At 38.9% G+C, this 21,292-nt stretch overlaps 1 protein-coding gene across 4 annotated transcripts in view; it reads right to left on the bottom strand.

The window, feature by feature from the left end:
- Positions 1–18,160: 18,160 nt before the first annotated feature.
- The window catches only part of ZNF536 (zinc finger protein 536), a 1,745,320-nt gene continuing 1,742,188 nt past the window's right edge, over positions 18,161–21,292 (bottom strand). For 3 of the 4 annotated variants that reach the window (XM_044081671.1, XM_044081673.1, XM_044081672.1), the window contains one exon: positions 18,161–20,912. In XM_044081671.1, coding sequence (XP_043937606.1) covers positions 20,677–20,912 — 236 coding nt within the window. In that variant the 3' untranslated portion in view covers positions 18,161–20,676. The remainder of the gene's footprint in view (positions 20,913–21,292) is intronic. The other variant, XM_044081674.1, reaches the window with a different exon arrangement.

Genomic DNA, 21,292 nt, shown 5'->3' with positions numbered 1-21,292 from the left:
AGGAAGTTTCTTTGCTTACCAGTGGGAGTGGGAAGCACTGAGCGCCTTTTGTCCGATTTGGTGAAGTTTCAGCCAGAAACTAGTAGTCCATTGGTCGTTTTGGACCAATTCCTAGCTCCCTTCAGCCCCTGCTATAAAACACGCTAAGCAGCGTTAGCGCTGAGTTGCCACTGTTGCACACAAGAGCAGCGGCGGTTAAACAAGGTTAAACTATTCGGGCCATCTAAATTCCACTCTTCAAATTTTCCCTTAGAACTACCTTCCTCGAGCTGTACTGCTGATCTAACCAGCATATCCTATAACTGAAAAGTTCATCTCTACTTGATTCCCAAGTAGACTATTCTCTATCTGTAAAGCCTAGCACTTACTCCTACAGTACTTGCACCTTGATAAAGCACTCTTATTATAGATAGTACCCCACCAGCCTAAAACCCACTTCCCCGGAGTCCTTTGAAAGTCTCTTTATCTACTACTTCTAGTATGTCGAGGGATCAGTTGCTAGTGTCCTCTCCAGCTCAACTGGTGAACCTGGGAATATTGAGGCAATGTTACAATTGTCTCATGTACACAGACAATCCTCTCCTTCTCCCACAAAACACAAATACATGCGAGAGATGCAACTATACGGCCAAACTGGAGGCTGAGCTCTCTCAACATAGGACTGGCAAGACCAGACAGGAGGAGAAGGTAACCACACACAATACATACCCAGTCACACATGGTACCATCACAACTTCAAATCATACACATACTCACACAAAGACATACTCGGAGGGTCTGATCAAAAATTTACCAAAACAGCAGAGGCCACCAAAGCAGACACCCAAACAACTACCACCTCACGACCCAACACATGCAACACATAGACCACACAGTCAGAGTGTCAAACAGTCACAGCCCTTAAGGCCAAACAAAATGCCAGACACACTTGTCATTGGTGATTCCATAGTCAGACACACTGACGTCCCGCTCACCAGACTGAGTAAGGAGAAGGTCACAGTAAGCTGCCTGTCGGGCGCTAGAATCCGCCACATAACGCAAGCACTCAGGTCTCTCAACAGCAGGTACAAGTACGACTCAGTCATTGTCCACGCTGGTGTCAACGACCTGAGACGTACTTCCTTGGACTACATGAAAAGGGACATCGAGGAGCTCTCTGATTATGTAGCCCAGGCAGGTATGACCCTGACCTTGAGCAGTATCCTACCTTCACCTAGAATGATGCCGCAATACAGTGATAAGATGATCAGCTTTAATAATTGGCTTAAATTCTGGTGTCATTCAAAGGGGATCCAATGTCTGTCTGCCTGGGATGACATGCTGGACAAGCCACGCTGCTTCACAAGGGACGGCTTGCACCTGTCACCCCTGGGCTTCCGGATATTGGCAAAGGCTCTTGCCACCCCCATAGTGCCTTTTTTAGGCAAGGCTCAAATTCTAAACCTACCACCCTAGAACACCAAAAAGGAAAAAACTAAGGGTAATGCTGCTCAATGCCAGAAGTCTCAATCTCAAGATGCACGCACTCGAGGCCCTTCTCAATATGGAGAACATTGATGTCTGTGCTGTGACAGAAACCTGGTTCAAGACTCCTGAGAGCACCCCAGCACTAACAGGTTTCACCTCATATCATGCGTTCCGGCCCCAAAATCCGGACAACACCAAGAAAGGAGGGGGGGTGTCCATATTCATAAAGGACACCCACACCTCAAGGTTGGTGGCAACGCACGATGCATCGGAGACCATCCAGGTGCAATTAACCATAGGCAAGACTGCTCTGCAATTTGTAGCATGTTACAGGCCACCCTCTCAAACTCAGGAACCTCACATGGCCTTCCTGAAAACATTGGAGGGGATAAATGTATCTCCAAACACCATCATACTAGGTGACTTCAACTACCCTAATATAGACTGGGAACACTACTCAAGCCCGAACACTCTAACCCAAAGATTCCTGGAGTTCATAAACTCAAATGCCATGGAACAACTAGTCACCATCCCCACAAGAGGAGAAAACATACTTGATCTCATCATCACGAACATGGGATCAAAATGTTCAACACCGGAAGTATACCCCTCACTGGTGAGATCAGATCATAAACTAATCTCACTGGAGGTCCTCATCCCGCCCCCACCTGAAACAAAAAATACCACAGTGAAAAACTTCTCAAAAGCTGATTTCACACTTCTAAAAACTAGTGTGGTCTCCTTTAAGGCCCCTGAGCCAGTGGTAAACATTACTCAAACCGCTGAATCACTTACAAATGCCTTCTACCAGCACCTACAGGACTGCATGGATCAGGCAATCCCAAACAAAACTAAGACTCTCTGTACCAAAGGCAAGCGTCCAGTCTGGTGGACCCCAGCCATAAACAAGCTCTACAACAAAAGGAGGAAGCTACTACAAGATAGAGCAAAATCCTTGAAAGGTAAGACACCTTTGATCATTATAAGTAAAAACTAAGAGCTCTCATAAAATCATCCAAGGCAAATTTTGAGAGAAAAATCGCCAAGGACTCTAAAGACAATCATAAGGCCTTCTTTAGCTATGTTAGAAACCTAGGAGGAAACTCCCAGATATGTTCAGAATTAGTTCAAAATGATGTGAAAATTACTGAACCTACACACATTGCCAACATACTGGCTGACAGGTTCAGTGCAAACTTCTCCACCCCTCCCCAAAAGGAGAGATATCTATTCCAGAGGATTGTAGCCCCCAAACATCTCCAACGCCCAGGTGAGAACTGCCCTCACTAAGGCAAAAACACAGCATCCATGGGACCGGATGGTGTCCCGGCTGTGTGCTTCATGAACTCAACGAGGAATTAAACCCACAGTTAGGACAGCTGTTTAATCTTAGCCTCACCTCAGGATACGTACCCAAGGAGTGGCGCACGGCGACTGTGGTCCCACTTCATAAGGGCGGTGCCTCCACAGACCCTGGAAATTACCGCCCCATTAGCTTGACAAGCCTTATCTGCAAAGCCATGGAGAGGATCATAATGGAACTCATAAATAAAGACATAGGGAACTTGCAGACTTTGGATCCAACCCAGTTTGGCTTTGTCAAAGGCAGATCCTGCCTCTTAAACTTGGTAGACTTTTTCGAGACAGTCACCAAGGCCATTGATGAGGGAAAGGCAGTCCATACAGCCTACCTCGACCTGGCAAAGGCCTTCGCCACAATACCCCACTCAGGTATCATCGAAAAACTCATCAGCTTGAATGTAAACCCATACATCACAAGATGGGTTGCAAACTGGCTAAGTGACAGAACCCACAGGGTCAGAGTTGCTGGAGCCATGTCAGACTCAAAGCCTGTCACAAGTGGTGTCCCACAGGGCTCAGTCCTGGGTCCACTCTTGTTCGGCATCTACTTTTCTGAAGTACAAGCAAACACAGGAGGGTTATGGCTGACAAAGTTTGCAGATGACTGCAAACTGGGTGCCATAGTCGAAAACACATCTGACACAGATATCCTCCAGAAGGGCCTCACAGAAACGGATAACTGGTGCCAGAGCCATGGCCTGAAGTTAAACGCCAAAAATGCATAGTCATACCCTTCGGGAAAAACAAGGTTACCCCTAGCTACCATATAGGTGGCAATCCACTGAGCACAGAAAAAGTCATCAGGGATCTGGGGACCCAAGTTGACAGTAGCCTTCGTTTGACACTCATGTTGCTAAAGTAGTTAGGAAAACCTTCTATATCGCCCACCTGATCATGAAGGGATTCACATCTAGATCAAGGGAGGTCATCGTCCCCTGTACTCATCACTCATTAGACCTATGATTGAGTACAATGCCCGTTCGGAATGTATCTGACCAGACACCTGCTGCAGCTTGAAAGGCCCCAAAAGTTCCTCACCAAAAGGATAAAGGGTCTCAAAAATATGTCTTATGCTGCCCGACTGAAAGAACTCCAGCTCTATTCAGTCTCATACCGCTTGCTCAGAGGTGACCTGTGCCTGACATATAAGGCCATGTCAAACCCAGATTTGATGAATATGCTTCACCTCAAAAAATCTAGATCCCTCAGAACCACAAGGGCGGGAGACTTAAACCTTGACACGGTTATAAATAGAACATGCTGGAGGGACAGATTCATCACCCAGAGACTCCCTATGCTGTGGAACAAAATCCCTTTACATGTGAGGCAGAGCACCTCGCTGTCCTTGTTCAAGAGGAATCTTGACCAATGGATGGGAGATCGCAGATATACCCCAGGGATTACTTCAGTGTCACTGCTTGACAGAGGCACAGAAAAATGATAGGCATAGTTTTTATTCAAACTAAAGGGGTGGTGAAAGCCACATAACTATGGGCTAGGCTTATAAATGCCCTTGGGCAGATAGCCTAGTATGAACCTATGAACCTATGAACCTATGAATAGACTTCCTTTGGAAGTGGAACTCGTGTGGGTTACCAACAAGGTATTGAGACAAGCTTAGACCCTACCTTATGGAAATTGGGGGAGGTAGACATGGTGGGTTCCAAATCTCATGGGAAGAGGAAGTCCATATTCTGGGTCACATGACATTTACATAGGGAGTGAAGCCCTAAATGAGGGCTACAGGGAGAAGTAATAGCTTCCTCCTGACATCCGTAGCATTAATTGTACCAGATTCTTCAAAACTGAAGTCAAAAACTACTTCCTGAACTCAAGATCTTATCCTTGCCATAATCCCCCTTAATTTTAATTTCTACTCCATTTCTCTTCCACCTCTATTCTACCTTTTCAGAATATTCTGTTCATATTCCTCCTTTCTACCATTTGCAAAATGCACTACCTCATCCTTGAACATCTACCCTCTGTACAAAACAAATTTCACTCAATCTTTTAAATTCTATATTGTTATTATGCTACCAGGTAAAATATATGCTTTTACTGACTTTACTTCCACACATATGCATTACTATGTACAGGATAAGCTTATCCTGACTGCTTTCTCACATAGAGCAATCTATCTTTAAAGTTTGTAACTGTTAAGTTTCTTGTTATTCTCCACTGGATGTATAATCTCTGTAATTTGTGTGTTTCAACACTGAATGTCAACATTTGTATTTTTTGTACTTTCTTTTAATTTTTTTATTTTATTTATTTAACATTTGTTGACCTGGAAAGTCCGACTAGGTTCCACAGAGCCTGTTTTCAGCGGAGGCCCAGGGAGAAATGCTCCAGATGCATGTCTTTGGAAGGGCTTTGGAATTAAATAATTCATTATTCTGTAAAATCAATGTATAGTTTATGTACTTTGTGCTACAACACTGTATATCAACATTTGTATTCTTTGTTTATATACCTTCTTGTAAATAATTCTTTATTCTGTAAGCTGGAACTTTTCTCCTCAGGTCTCCACTGAAAACGAGCCAGATGGTTCAGCTGGACTAACCCAGTTAACAAATGTCAGATAAATAAATTAATTAATATATATAATACAACAAATGGCAGTACCTAGGAATTAACAACTGGCAGTTCTAGCCACAGCCCTTGATATTCCTTTTGCAGGCCATAAAATACAAAGTGTACTAAAAATGTAGAGTTTTTTATTGGTCTGGTATTGCAAAGAAAGTAACAAGGTCCTCCAAGACCAGTGAGCAGTTACATAAAGTAGACACAGCTAGATAGCAGGCCAAGGTTGTTTTAATGCCTTTACCTTTTACTGATGAACTGTTTAAGAGGTTGGCTATGAATGCTGTGGGACTCTGAGTACCCAGAGTTCACAAGGTAAGAAATATAGCCTGTTGGTGGTTAGATTATACCCGTAGGTACCTAGGAGCTGTGTCTCTCTCTTCCATTGAAGCAGAAAACTAGGTCATGTTTTGTTTGGCATTTTCAAGAGGGTAATGTTATTTTAGGGAAATAATAGTGGACAGATGCCAACTTTATGTCAGGTCTGCTGGTTTGTTTTTGGAAGTGCTATGAGGTAAAGCACCTAAACACTGCCACCTACAACCCACAAGCAAATGGGCTATTGGAAAACTTTAATTCTACCTTGAAGACTATGTTGGCAGCATTTGAAGAGAAGTGCAAGTAGGAGTGAGGTAAGTATCTGACCCATCTTATCTTTGCATGTAGGTACATGTTCTGGTTATCCACAGTTTTTTTTCACTCTTCGAGCTACTATATGGTCCCATGGTTAGGGGCCCCTGGATATAATTTATGATGAGTAGTAGTGTGAGTGGAGTTCCCACAAGGGATCTGTTGTGTAGGCATTAGGATTACCAGGGGCATGTAGCACAGGCACAAGAGCAGGAGAAAGCTTGGTATGAAAGGACAGCCAGAGAGCATTCTATATGGCAATAAGTGATGATACTTACTCCTATGAGATGCAATGACTTAGAGTCAGTCTGGGAGGGCCCTCTCACTATTACGGAAAAAACATGTCAATTACATGTCAGAATTGCATTGCTGGAGGCAAAAGCACAAACTCTGCAGTGATAACATGACCAGCACCCTATTATGAGAGAAAGGCTGTAGTTATCCATATCATCATTCAGTTGCAGGAAGAGTCTTTGGGGATTCTGTTGTTAGACCTCATCAGTGATGCTTAATCTGGCACTTTGACAGATGAGGTTGTCCTCTCCCAAATATTGATACCTAGCAAGGTTCAGCAGGAATATTGGTGGATGATTACTAGAACACAAGGCTGTATCCATCTGGTGAAGCACCATGAAAAAAATTACCTTGCAACCATTCAAACAAGCTCCATACAGGGCATCTGAAAGAGTTAAACTCTGAAAGAGGAAATGGAAGTCATGTTAGAACTAGGAATTATCCACGAGTCCAACACTCCCTTGGCATGACAAGTGGTGTTGGTACAAAAGAAAAATTGTTGCAATTGTTTCTGTATTTACTACAGGAAACTAAACAGTCACACATAGTCAGATGCTTACCCCATGCCCAGGAAAGATGAATGTTTAGAGCAGCTGGAGCAGCTAAGTGTGTAGAAGTAGAAAGACAGATAGACAGATAGATAGATAGATAGATAGACAGATAGACAGACAGATAGATAGATAGATAGATAGATAGATAGATAGATAGATAGATAGATAGATAGATAGATAGATAGACAGATAGATAGATAGATAGATAGATAGATAGATAGATAGATAGATAGATAGATAGATAGATAGACAGATAATTATACTGATAAGCCCCTCACTGACCCTCTTCAAGAGAAATCTTGACGAGTGGTTGGGAGATCGTAAGTTTACCCCTGGGATCTCTTCTGGGTCCCTGCTAGACAGATGCACAATTAACTAACCGTAAAAGGGCTATCTTCTGTGACCTACTATTCAAAGGCACAGTCTACAAATCGAAAAGGGTGGGGAAAGTCAAACACACTCTGGCTAAGCTTATAAATGCCCTAGGGCAGATAGCCTAGTATCAACCTATGAACCTATGAATAAAGGGGAAAAGTAAAGCAATTGAGACCGCCAGTCTTTGTGAAAAATTGTCCATTTTATTGTATACAAGCAAAACTAAGGCATGTTCCTTTATGCAAAACATAGTCTTGTGGATGACACACATGCACTGTCAATGCCTGAGACACTTTTGGCAGCTGTCTCTTAATTCCAGTGGAAGGAACAAATTTGAGCTTCTTCTCCCTCCCAGACCATTTTTATCATAGTCAATTCTCTCTCCCCGATTTGCTACTCTGGACTCCCTTCCTTGTTCCACAAAGAAGAAATGCTTTCTGAGTGGGTTTTTCATAAAATACATCCATCATGATATTAAAGAAAAAAACTGCCATTACTACTGCAGTTAGATAGTTTTGTGTAATTAAAGCAACAACTACCACTTAGCATAACACTTAGTACATTTAAGGAATCATCACTCTATATACAATTTCTTCTTTTATATCACTGCTGTAAACACTATTTTCCCACCATGATTTACAGTACACATATAGACATTATTTGCACCAGTATTTAGGTTCATAGGTTCATAGGTTGGTACTAGGCTATCGGCCCTAGGGCCTATACAAGCCTAGCCATAACAATTCCCTGGCAATTTCTTCCCACACTATTTACTTCCCTGGACCCCTGTCTAGCAGGGTGACTGACGTGATCCCTGGGGTGAATTTCCTTTCTCCCATCCAGTCGTCAAGGTTCCTTTTGAAGACAGCCAAAGAGGTGCTCTGCTTGACATGTATGGGCAGTCTATTCCATAGTCTGGGGAGTCTCTGAGTCAGGAACCTATCCCTCCAGCATGTTTTGTTTATTGTGATGACAAGGTATAGATCCCTGGAGCGTGTGGCTCTGAGGGATTGGGATTTCTTTAAGTGTAGCATGTCCAACAGCTCTGGGTTTGACATGGCCTCGTATGTTAAGCAGAGATCACCTCGGAGTAGACGATATGCAACAGAGTATAGCTGGAGTTTTTTAAGGTGGTCAGCATAGGGCATCTGCTTTAGGCCTTTAGTGAGGTATTTCTGCGGCCTTTCCAGTTGTTGCAGATGTCTTGAGAGGTACATACCAAATGGGGTGTTGTATTCTATAATGGGTCTAATGAGGGATGAGTACAGTGGGACAATGACCTCCTTTTTTCTGGATGAAAAGCCCTTAGTGATGAGGTGTGCCACATAGAAGGATTTCCTGACTGTTGTGGAGATGTGGTTATTGAAGGTGAGACCACTATCCACCTGTGTCCCTAAGTCTCTTATAACACTTTCGGTGGTAAGTGTACTGCCACCTATGTGGTAATTCACGGGTACATGTTTTTTCCCAAAGGGGATAACTATACATTTCTTGGCATTGAGCTTGAGCCCATGGCTCTGGCACCAAGCATCTGTTTCTGTAAGGCCCTTTTGTAGAGTATCGACATGATTTGGGGATTCAATAATGGCTCCCAGTTTGCAGTCATCTATGAACTTTGTTAGCCAGAGTCCCTTAGTGTTGGCCTGTACTTCAGAGAAGTAGATGCCAAACAAGAGAGGTCGCAGGACTGAACCCTGAGGTACTCCACTTGTCACTTGTCTGGAGCTGGATTTAGAGTCGGCTACTTTTACAGTGTGGGTTCTGTCAGTAAGCCAGTTGGCAACCCATTGAGTGATGTAGGGATTAATGCTCAGCTTAGTAAGTTTATCTATTATTCCAGAGAGGGGGATTGTGTCAAAGGCCTTGGCCAGGTCCATATAGGCTGTGTGGACTGCCTTACTCTCATCCACGGCTCTGTAGACTGATTCAAAGAAGTCAGTCAGGTTCAGGAGACAAGATCGGCCCTTCACAAACCCAAACTGGGTGGGGTCCAGTGTTTTAAGGTTGCCAATGTCTTTTTTACAAGTTCCATGATAATACGTTCCATGGCCTTGCAGATCAGGCTCGTCAGACTGATGAGGCGGTAGTTCCCGGGATCCAAGATAGATCCCCCCTTGTGCAGTGAGATAACTGTTGCTGTGCGCCACTCAGTGGGCATGAAGCCTGAGGTGAGGGTATGATTAAACATGACACTTAGGTGAGGTGCCAGTTCATTTTGTAGTTCATGTAGTACACAGCCCGGGATGTCATCTGGTCCCATGGTTGCTGTATTCTTAGATTTGGAGAGTGCATTTTTTACCTGTGTGGCCATTATTACTGGAATTTGGCAATCTTCCGGTATTGAGACGGGCCATTTAGGGGGTGCACTTTCACTTTTTGCACTTTTCTTTGTGGTAACATGCATTCTTTTTGCTGAAAATAACCAGAAAATACCACTATGCGTGCAAGCACGCGCGTGTGTGTGTGTGCGTGTATGTTTGTGTGTGTGTCTGTGTGTGTGTTTAGGTATGTTCTATGTAAGTATATATATTAGATTAAGGGGAAAGATAATGGAGATGACAGTTGTAATAAGCTATTATTGTTATAGCCAAGCTCTCCTTGATATTTTACCACCATTCAATGTAAAGATCCAATATATTACCCCTGAGCCTCAGTCAATGACAGAATATTGGAAGTATCATGCATCATCACATTGCATAGGGAAACATTGCAAGACTATTATTAGTCCATCATTATGGGCACCTCTATGCTGCAAACTCCTTCAACTCATCCATCCTTCCTTTCTATAAAACTACCATTTCTTCTTCTTCCTTGTAAATTCATCATCTTCTCCCCTTTCCATATCTGTCCTTACAGTCTCTAGCTCTTCTATCCAACCTTCCTTTCTCTTTCATATTCCTCTATTCACTCTTCCACTTACCACTTCTTTCCAACCGTCTTTCACATTCCTATCACTCTGCACTGTTTTCCACTTCATCCTTCCCCTTATATTTCCATTTCCTTCTGTTCCTCATATTTCAAATTACCTTCTCCCTTTCAACTCTGTCCTTTTTAGAACAAACCTTACTACTTTGCAAAAAAGCAAAAAAAAAAAAACTAGCATATTTATGTTATATATGTATATTGTGCAAATGATTTTGTGCAATGAACGCATATTGTAAATGCCATTATACACTGATTCAACTGCTCACTCCTTTGAAGTCTATTGTTTTTAAAATGATTATATATTTATACGTGTCTATTTTTATACTTTTGTTAGAAACTTTTTATTTCCTGATAAACAAAATTAAATAAAGAAATAAATAGCATTTTTCCCAGTAGTTATATTACCTACTTTCTAGCATCCAAAATGCTGTTTTCTTCATGTTTGCAGATGAAAAAGAAGTTGAGAAGGCTTTTGACCATTCTTCAGTCATGGTAGTTCTCCAGCACCTCCCATTACTCCTACAGTTCTATGTCCAGGGGACTATCCCACCTCTCAGACAAAAAAAGCATCTTTCAGAGCTTGACTGGTGACATGGTGATGCAACTTTTTGAAAATGCTGCCTCTTTACCCCAAGTTATAAATTAGAAACCCATGAAACAGAAATCTGATTGTGAAAGAAGGCTGTTGCTTGCACAGCGAGAGTGGGAAAGGACATAATCATCTGCATAGAGAGACCAGGTCTTATACCCCTGCTACTCTTTATGCAATTGTGCAGACAAAAACAGCATTTGAGATAAGTAGGGTCATGGTAAACATCAGCCATGCTGCAACTCAAAAGGCAGAGCTAAGTGAAGTCAAGCTCTGTCAAGCTGCTAGGTACAGAATATATATACTCTAGGTTTTGTTGACATAAACTAAAACAGAGTTATTTAAACAGTGGGCTGAATATAATTAACATTTAGGAAATATAGAGCACATTTCTGAGTCATATATTATGGGAAAAATAGTTAAAAATTGAAGATGAATAGTAGTAGATATGCATATGGAGCCCCTTAAATAATATTGACATCACTCCTTTCTTTATGAGTGGGTGTTTCATGTTACTTTGCTATAAGTAAACAGGAGTTTTCTGTCATCATGACTACACAGCAAAATCTCTCAGAAATGGAAGTAAATAAAGACATGCAGCCTTTCTATACTGGAAAGATGGGATCGCCTTGTGATTATTTAAGTTGCCTTAGTTTGGTTTAATTACTTTATTGATCTTTTACTATCACATATAATTTTCTATATATATATATACATATATATATATATATACATATATATATATATATATATATATATATATATATATATATATATATATATATATATATATATATATGGGTCTACTTTGGTCGAAAATACATTTGGTTGAAACTGACTTCACTAGTCACACTTGACTGAAAGCTCACTTCATTATAAAACTCATTGGTCAAAACTCATTTAGTCTGAAGTAATATATGGCCTTTTCCCAACTGTAGTGCAACTCTGGAGTTAAAATATAAAGTAAGGGGGGGCACAGCCCTCCACATAGGGGGATGTGGGGGGTGTAGCCCCTCACATACTTTGAGTTTATATTGTCTTCTGGAAAGACATTCATTGCACTTGTCAATATACATGTCTATCGTTTAAAACATTTAACATAGGTGGGGGCTAGGCGTCCCAAACCCCCAATGTGGGGGGGCTGTGCCCCCCACACCCCTCCTTACATTATATTCAAACTCCAGGATCGCACCACAGTGGGGAAAAGGCCATATATTACTTTCGACCAAATGAGTTTTCAGTGAAATGAGCTTTCTGTTGTGTGCCTAGTCAAGTGAATTTCAATCAAATGTGTTATGTACCAAACAAAGTAGACCCATATATATATATATATATATATATATATATATATATATATATATATATAGTTTGTAACATGGCATTGAAATGTCTTTCATTGCATGGCTTTATAATCAAAAATTGCATTCATAGAAGTTGCTTTTGTGAGATTGTGGTACAGTGAAAATCGGAAAATTTGCCCTTTCCCCACTGTAGTGCAATCTTGGAGTTGGTATATATATTTAGCGGGGGGTGTTGGGGGTGCAAACCCCTTCAAAATCGACATCTATCAATGCAATTTTCAATTATTAAGCCGTTCTATGGAAGGTGTTGTCGATGCCATGTCATAGACTATGTGTGTGTTGATGAGTTGCTGAAAATCACTGTGTGAAATCCAACAAAAAAGGCCAGCACAGCAAATCAAATGTGCCAGATTTGTTTCTGTGCAAGACTGCAGTACAATATAGATCAGTGAATTTGCCCTCTCCTCGCAGTCATGCAATCTTGTAGTTGTAGGTATATAAAATTATCAGGGGAGTATGCGGTACATGGGGGTGTTGTCCCCATGAAAAAAGCAATGGTTTTAATTTCTTTCTTTTTTAATTTGTTTTTGATAGACTGTTGATTCATAAGTTGAGTTCACTCAGTTGCCTTTTGATACACTGACCTTTTGATATATAAATATACATCCATATATATATATATATATATATATATATATATATATATATATATATATATCTATATGAAAATAGATAGATATAGAGACACACACACATACACACACACATTCAAATTATCATGGTAGGAACAATTTTCATACATTATTTTTCTCTAGATAACTAAACGTTTAAGGCTCAACATACATAATGTTAATAGAGATTGTCTTCTTTATATAATCTTAATAGAGATTGTCTTCCTTACTTTGTATTCATGTTTTATGCATCTTCCATAGAAAACATATCATTCTAACCTTCAGGCTTTCCCTTTTAATTTTATTCATATATTAGGATGCATCATTATGATAGCAGTAACTTATTTTTTTATTTATTTGTATTGGTTAGCTGGGGTAGAGTACTGACCTCCAGTGACCTTTTTCAGACTTAGCTCAGGAACGCTGTCTAGTTAAATGATTTACTCAGAGTAGCGTTGTTAGATAATGGAGGCTAGAGAAATCAAATCCTGGACCCCCAGACACAGGAAGCAGTGTTTTAACAGCTCCTTAATCCTCTGTGACAACTGTTAGGCAATATGTCACTCATGTTTACTGGATGAAAAAGAATCAAAAACAGACTATTTTAAATGAAAATAACTTTCTTTATCATTTAGAAGTGACCCGAATACCTGATACTGAGTTGGATGTATCTTGTTTGTAAACAAATCATTTATTCTTCAATCAGCGATCCTTCCTACTTTCGCAGGAATATAAAAAAGCAAGGCAAGTTAGAATCACTTGAACTTTTAAAAAGGCTGCACAAACTTAAGTTAAACATATGCAAGGTAATTCTACTATTGAATCCAAAAACTGAGTTGAATTCCTTTTATGTTCATATACTGTATGTTTAAACAGTTATTTTAACTGGTTGTATTTATCTGCATTGAAAGCATTACATAAGACTTCTACCATATATTGCATTGGTAGTCATTATTTTGAATGCTAATATGCAGCAATCATCATCCAGTGCCACTGATTAAATTAGATGCCACTCTGCAAATGTAGTGAAGGACCTTTAAGCATGGCTTGGATGTAATATGCCAGTCTCATACCTACCCTGAAAATAAATTCTGACATATTCAGCAAATCCATCTGGAAAGTTCTTCAATTTATAATATTCCACTTCCACAGCATACAGATATGTCCCCTAAAACATATCAATATATAGTCTGGTGGAGATATTCATCTGCTCAAACCATCCAGCTCCTGATATAGTACACTTTAATGTATGCCACATGCCATTCTTCACACGTGTCATCCAAGTCCACTGAATACACCAAGTCTATCCCATTAGCAGTTATATAAGCCATCTCATTACACCAATATGACAAAATCATAGGTATACCTCTTAGCATAATCACTGCATTTGCTGCATTTATAAATATTAACATTCCATCAGTCAAGCACACTTTCAGTACAGCATGAAACATTACGCTATAATTTAAGTTCCTTAATTTACGTTCTTCATTTGCCACAAAAAATTGAAGATGCTACTCTTTGAGTTGTGAAGGTCTACCTACACAGGTTATCCATTTAGAATAATTTCTTTCCTGGTTGCAACAACTGCCTTACTATTATCTCTTTTCATGCCATGACAAAAACTGAACCAATATAATTCTATGCTCCCTATTTGTTTTGCTATTTTGGAGTAAATGCCAATTTAATTAAGTCTTCATTATCTGGTATGATCTTCTCAATACCTGTACATTACAACCTTTAAATTTTAACAAAATACAACAAATCAATTCCTTCCCCTCCATCCATAAAGCCATGCAATTTTATTTTTTCCTGTATTTCCTTCCCTAGACTCTCAATATCTAGAGTGCTCAGCTCCTGGAAAAGTATTCCAATCCATCCATACAATGCTTTCAAAATCATGATGTCCCTAACATTATCTACATACCTGACAGACTGTATCTACACCCCTTGTCCCTGTTATCCTTTCTGCCCAAACCATATACTTTCCTCTTCCCTTTCCAACCACTTCTTACACATCTCTTCAAACCTCCCCACTATTTTATTACACATTCCTATTCCCCATTCCACATTTCCTGGCTTAATAAATTGTTTTTTCTCCCCTGTCTTCTTTCAGCTCCTCTCATATCACATCCCGTCATGATCTCCCTCTGCCCATCTACATATCGTACCCCAGCAGTTTAATACTACTACTCTTGAAAATAATCTTACATCTTCTTATTTAGCTTTTTACAGCCTTTCTCCTCTCACTCAACTTATCTACTTATTTAGTTAAGCTTCTATCACACACGATGCATGATCCATCCACTTTTTGTGCCTGACACCTCGTCATATTTTCCCCTGGAGTTTCCTCTAAAGCTTTACTTTTAACTTTGCTTCTGCTGCACACTACTGCATAACTATCATTTCTATGAGCACATTACTTAAATGCTTTTTGTCCTAAAACCTCACTTTTTAAATGTATACTGTCACAAATTCCTTTCTCTTTTTTTCTTACATTGAATTCATTTTGGACTATTGTTTTACTGATGTATTACATTTTATTCATGACAGAAAAAATGCCATCTATTGATATGTATTGTTTTTTCTAACATTTTCTTTTAGGTTGATAGGTTCCTATGCAAGTACTAGGCTAGCCGCCATTTTAAGCCTAGCAAATTTCTCTTTTTGTGCTCAAACTAACCTATCCCATTTGGTTATAGATTAGCCTTACCCATCTCATGGTCGATAATTATATAGTAACCTAATGGAAATAAATGAGATCATACCATAGATAATTCAAAGAGACTCACACATGGAATAGTTTAGAAGCTGCATCTGTTTGTTAGTATTAAATTTTCTGTTTCCCATCCATAGATCTAAGTTGCACTTGAATATGGACAGGGATGAAATTTGTTTTATGTGGATGGGTAGTCTGTTCCACAGCAGCTATATCCTCTGTGAAATATGCCTGCCCCTCCAAACAGTTCTGTTGATATTGCAAGAACAGGTTTAGATCCCTAGACCAAGTATTTCTGATGCCATTTGACTTGATGATGTGAAGTAAATCCATAAGTAATGTTTCGGAAGATACCTTGTATGCCAGACACAGGTCACATCTTAGCAGTCTGTAGGATACAAAATATAGTTACAGTTTTAGTCTGTCCATGCAGAACATGTTGTTCAGGCCTTGTGTCTTTTTAGTAATGCATCTCTGTGGGTGTTCCAATTGTTGCATGTGGCCGGAAAGATACATGCAAAGGGGGGCATTATATTCAATGAACAGCCTAATGAGGGCTGAGTAAAGGTTGACAATGACCTTCCTAGAGCTAGACACAATCCTTTTGTTTATGACCTGTGCAATACAGAAGGACTTTCTTGCAACAATAAACATATGTTAATAAAAAATTAGGTCAGTGTCCACATATGCTCTAAATTCTGAGGAACTCAGATTTTATTATTTCTATTTGCATTCATTTTGCTACAATGCTTATGTAATTTTGCTTATCTGCTTTTTCAACCTTCGTACCTGTATTATACTTGGAACTTTTTTCTGGGACTTTGCTAAAAGGGGCAACTTATGCCCTGATGGACAATCCCAGTAAACAAATGTTAATACATGCATAAATAAATATGTCCCAGCTCTTCTTCCAGCATTTATTGGATGACACTTTCTCACTGTGTTCTTCACCTCAAGATACATAATTTAACTTATACATATATATATATATATATATATATATATATATAGAGAGAGAGAGAGAGAGAGAGCGCTGCTTTGACCATGGTATATAAGTGGCCAAGGGAGACAAATTACCTTATAAAGTTCCATGAGAGTCCTCCTAAGCTAGCATATCTTAATGGATTCACTTTTAATGGAAAAGAGGAAAGGAACTAACCATCATTTTTCATAAGCTTGGTAAAGGTCATCTCAAGTGACTAACTGTAATCCTATTTCACTCGTGAATATTACAAATAAAATTGTGTCTCAGACACATGTCAAAAGGCTAGAATGAATAGTTTTGGTCTCTGTCCCTAACTTTATGTGTTTGCTCCTCATTTTCTATTTTAATTCTTCTTCAGAAATGATGTCCACTTATTTTCCATTATTAAATGATATCACCAGGGATACTAGATCTTACTTTTTAATTCTTCAGCTGCTGAACCATCTTATGGCATGTATTATTCCTCATTTACTTATGCTGTAACAATGTGGGACTTTGCCTCTGAGCTTTACCAATGTGATTTATTCCCAGGCAATATATAAAATATGCTCCTTGCGGTTTAGTATACTACTAAGAAAATAATTACATGTAAGAAAATACATAAAACAAATGCATTTATATACAGAAATAACTAGACAGTAGGGTCTGCAGATGTGCGTCTAAGATGCTTCGAAACACAGGGGTATAGCATATGAAGAGGACCCTATGGCAGGTTATGCAGAAGAGAGAAGGGTACCTGTAAGGCAGTAGGCTTTATGCAGAAGCAAGAATGAGCATGTGTAAGGCAATACGCTCTCTAGTGGGTGTTGTATACTTTCTTAAAATACAGAATATTCTGCTGCAGTCATGAAGATGCAGCCAACTGCCTTCTGTGGCCAGGCTAGGAGATAGATACGCACTGCATGCTATAATAATGCTCCTTAACACCGTTTAGCAAGTTTTGCTGAAGCCAGTATCACACACTGTTGTTTAATGCTTGAATCTGAGATATTTGTCCACTAGTTGGATGTAAGACGATGGTAATGTTTTGAATCTGTTTCATTGCAGCCCTGTTCTCAATTTCTTCTTATTTATTTTCTTTCCCTAGAAAAAAAAAATCCCTACATGGACTTTAGATATAGTACAGTGGCAAAATTGTCTAAGATTATGACAGTGAGTTCTAAGTAATTCCAAGCTCTGTTGGGAAACGTGGCTTATAATGACTAAGATTTCAGCCTCAGAAATCTGATATCTAGAGTTCAGTTGTAACTTTTGCTCACACTCTGTATGTTTACCCCATGCCCGTAAGGGTTTTTCCTGTTGAGTAAAATGTGAATGATACTGTAAACTGCCATCACACTGCTCATGTTTGCATGTCAGCTTGTTTCTTCTTTTCATATTTTTATACCTCTGAAATATTTGAGAAGTATGTCTCATAAGTGATAATTACAAGACTCTTCCACAAAATGTATACTCATATACAACAATTATGATATCACTGTGTGCAGTACCACATAAAATACATTCAACTGTAGTGTGTTAATCACTTTTACTGGCGAATAGTGTTTTTGTGATAAACTTGATTAGCGATGTGCTCAGACATGGATCCTTGTTACCAATTCTCTTATTCTGGCAACTCTGAAACTTTAAAGAAATAAGTCTTCATGACTGGAACATTGTACAACAAAAACCTTGTAAAATGGATTCAAAAATGAAAAAGGAAAACATTGGATTCAGAGGTAGAGGTTTTATTGCGTAAAACACTGGATAAAACTGTACTGCTTTAAAGACATTTTAATCTAACAGCAGAAAGAAAACAGTCATTTGCTGCAAAAAATTGTAATACTTCTATACCAGAATAAAGTTCTGTCAACTGATGTATAATAATAAATAATGACCAAGAATAGACTTTAAATACAAAGTTGTCTACTTATTACAAGCATAGCAACAAAATCCTCTACTCTATCGATCTCAGATCACCTCCAAGATAGAAGTTTTTCTTCATGTAGGAATGTAGACAGCATTGTGACCAGTATCACAGACTACAGAAGTTACAGAGAAAAAAGTTGACATGTTTAGATATGAGAAGCATGATGATATTCAGAAACTGACAATGTATCACTGCCGCTGTCATTACGAGTTACGAATGTTCTGGAAAAAGGTTTATGTTAAAGGGTGGGGGAAAATAGGAACAGTAGCACCGGACCAAATGGTATCAACGCACACATCACAATGAACAGGAAATGTTTCCAGTGTCACAAACAGAATTATTGCCTGTCATATCTGAAAATGCTCAGAAGACACAGAGGAATACTGAAAGAGCTTTAAAAGTGCAATAAATGGAATGTGTTATTTTTTTTTTTTTGTCTGTTTTTTTTTTTTTTTTTTTTTTTTGCTAAGATACTGTAGGCGGCACAAACACACAAAAGCAAGCGACTGACACAGTCACCAAACACAGTAGTGCAGTTAAAATCCTAAAGCTTACTACATTCAGAAAGTTATTAATAACAATTCAATCCTTCATCTAGGATCATAGAAACAGTTGCATTAATTATATCAACTTTATTTAAGTAAGGCAGTGAGAACTATACTAGAAAAACAAGAAAGCAGCTTGCCCTATGCCACATGGGTCGTAGTTACACAGTGAACTCAATAAAACTGTAACTTCATTTGGATGGCATCCTTTCAGTCAGCATATGCAAACCTTTTCCTTCTTAGCCTGAGATATTTCCCAGTCTCAGGGTAGCACTAAGAATCATATTTACATCAACTGCAGTTTATTGTTTATTAAACTGCTTTAGGCAGAGCTGAAGTTTTAAGGCCCTGGGGTTTATTCTGTGCTCCCAGCCTACAATGAAATATTGACTTTTTAAGTCTCGATGAGTATTTTGCTTCAGAAGAGTTTCATACAGCTTTACCATCACACTAAAAAGCACCAGTTTTGCTTTTAATGAAGAAAGTATACTAAAAGGCTAGAATTATATGATGTTCAGAAGAATAAACCTTTAGTTATCATTTTTTTTTTACTTTTTTTAAATTAAATTGTTCATCATAACCTTTCAAAAGCTTCCTATGCAGTGAAGAACTTAATAAATTTGGAGACTCCAATCTGTATAAAAGCTTAAATCTGCAAAAATATAGAACACATTTGTTTTACAAAAACAAAGAATAATTAAACACTTTCTTTATTAGAGACAAAGAGCAGGGAATCATCTATATCTTTTTTATCATTTTAAGCTGCTTCTCAAGAGCTTGTTCCAAACGAAAGCCCTGCACTATGTCTATAACACTTACAAGAACTGACAAACAAAACCAAACCATGACTGGGGAATCCTTTGTACAAGTTACATAAAAAGAAGACAGACCCTTAGTTACATACAGTCCTGTTTTCTGGTAGTGCCCTCATTCTATAATCAAGGCAAGTTAGTTTTAGTAGAATGACATATTTAAGATACCTCTACAGCTTTAAAAACTGCAGACTACTGTGAACTATCGTACCGTACCGTACTTCAAAAGAAAGGAGAAAAAACATTCTTTCCTTCAATACTGCAAATTCACCTAAAAGGAATTACTCAGGAAATCTGCATTGTATGTTATTTGGCAGATCTTTGCTGACCATTGATTTGTTTGGCTATGTATTAAAAAATTGAAAATGTAATATAACAATCATTTTCAATGTATTTCAGTACTGACCCCAGGTTGTGGGCCATCTAAGATTTCTCCTATAGTGCAGCTGTGACACCACTTGAATTGATTTTTTCTAAAATGACAGCTCCAGTCAGACTGGCACCATGGCAGTCTACCAACACATCTCATTACTATGCTAGGCAAATGACAGCAGCTGGTGTCATATTTTAAAGGTGTTTTCAAAAATGAAAACACAGCCCCTCAGACTTGAAGGCAAGACTAAATCATTTAGATGGTATCCTTTTTCTCTTAAGAGCCTACTTTTGGAAAAAGACCACTTTCATATTACGAGTAGATTTTTGTCTTAAGTAACTTAAAAACCTCCTCCCATTCTGAAATCACTCTGTCATCCACCTGCATTGGTTTAAAGTAATTGTTGCTAGGTAACAGCTTGGCAGCCATTTTCTGCGGCTAGGTAGTGAGTCTCTTTACTGTTTTAAATGTACAATACTAGAAAATTACTCTTTCCTTGGAATGCACTTAACTGTCTCTTGTCTGAATGCATATTTATTAATGATGTTCAATAATATTGCAATACACTGTTTGATTTGCACAGCTTCATTACACTTGTGACTTGGCATCTTCTACTGTTCCTTCAGAGGAATTCCCAGGTTTGGCATTTGCTTGTTCTTCTGAACTCCCTGAAGCCTCTGAGTCAACTCTGGAGCGCTTGAATCTACGATCTGGGTACTGGCTGTTGTCAAAAGGCATACGATGCACACACAGGACATGAGTTTTCAGGTTCCCCTTCTGGGAGGCACTGTATGGGCAATATCTACACTGGAAAGGCCTGTGACCTGTATACCAACCAAAACAATAAGTTAATTTTACTGATGCTGTTATTGTTACTAATATTCATTTACAATTACTATGCAGTATTCTGAGAAACAAGTATGCTAGTATACTTCGTTTTCACTTGCAAAGAATATTATCAAGTTGCACAACAATTTCACAATACAGCACTTATGTACAATTTCTCACAGTTCTTCCATTCTACTTTACGTTGTCAGGAGCTATACTGAATACACTATATTTTAAGAAATACACTGATGCATCTGCTGCTGTAACTGCTTTCATAACATTTAATTACAAGGGTCACTATCACAAATGTACAAACAGTGTAATTAATGGGAACTCCGAAAGGCAGAAATATGACCTTCAGAGCTGCAAATAGTAG

This window comes from Protopterus annectens, chromosome 8.part1 (genome assembly GCF_019279795.1).
Source record: "Protopterus annectens isolate FY-2018-M chromosome 8.part1, PAN1.0, whole genome shotgun sequence".
In the NCBI taxonomy this organism is placed as follows: domain Eukaryota; kingdom Metazoa; phylum Chordata; order Ceratodontiformes; family Protopteridae; genus Protopterus; species Protopterus annectens.
This window is presented reverse-complemented; position numbering and strand designations above follow the sequence as displayed.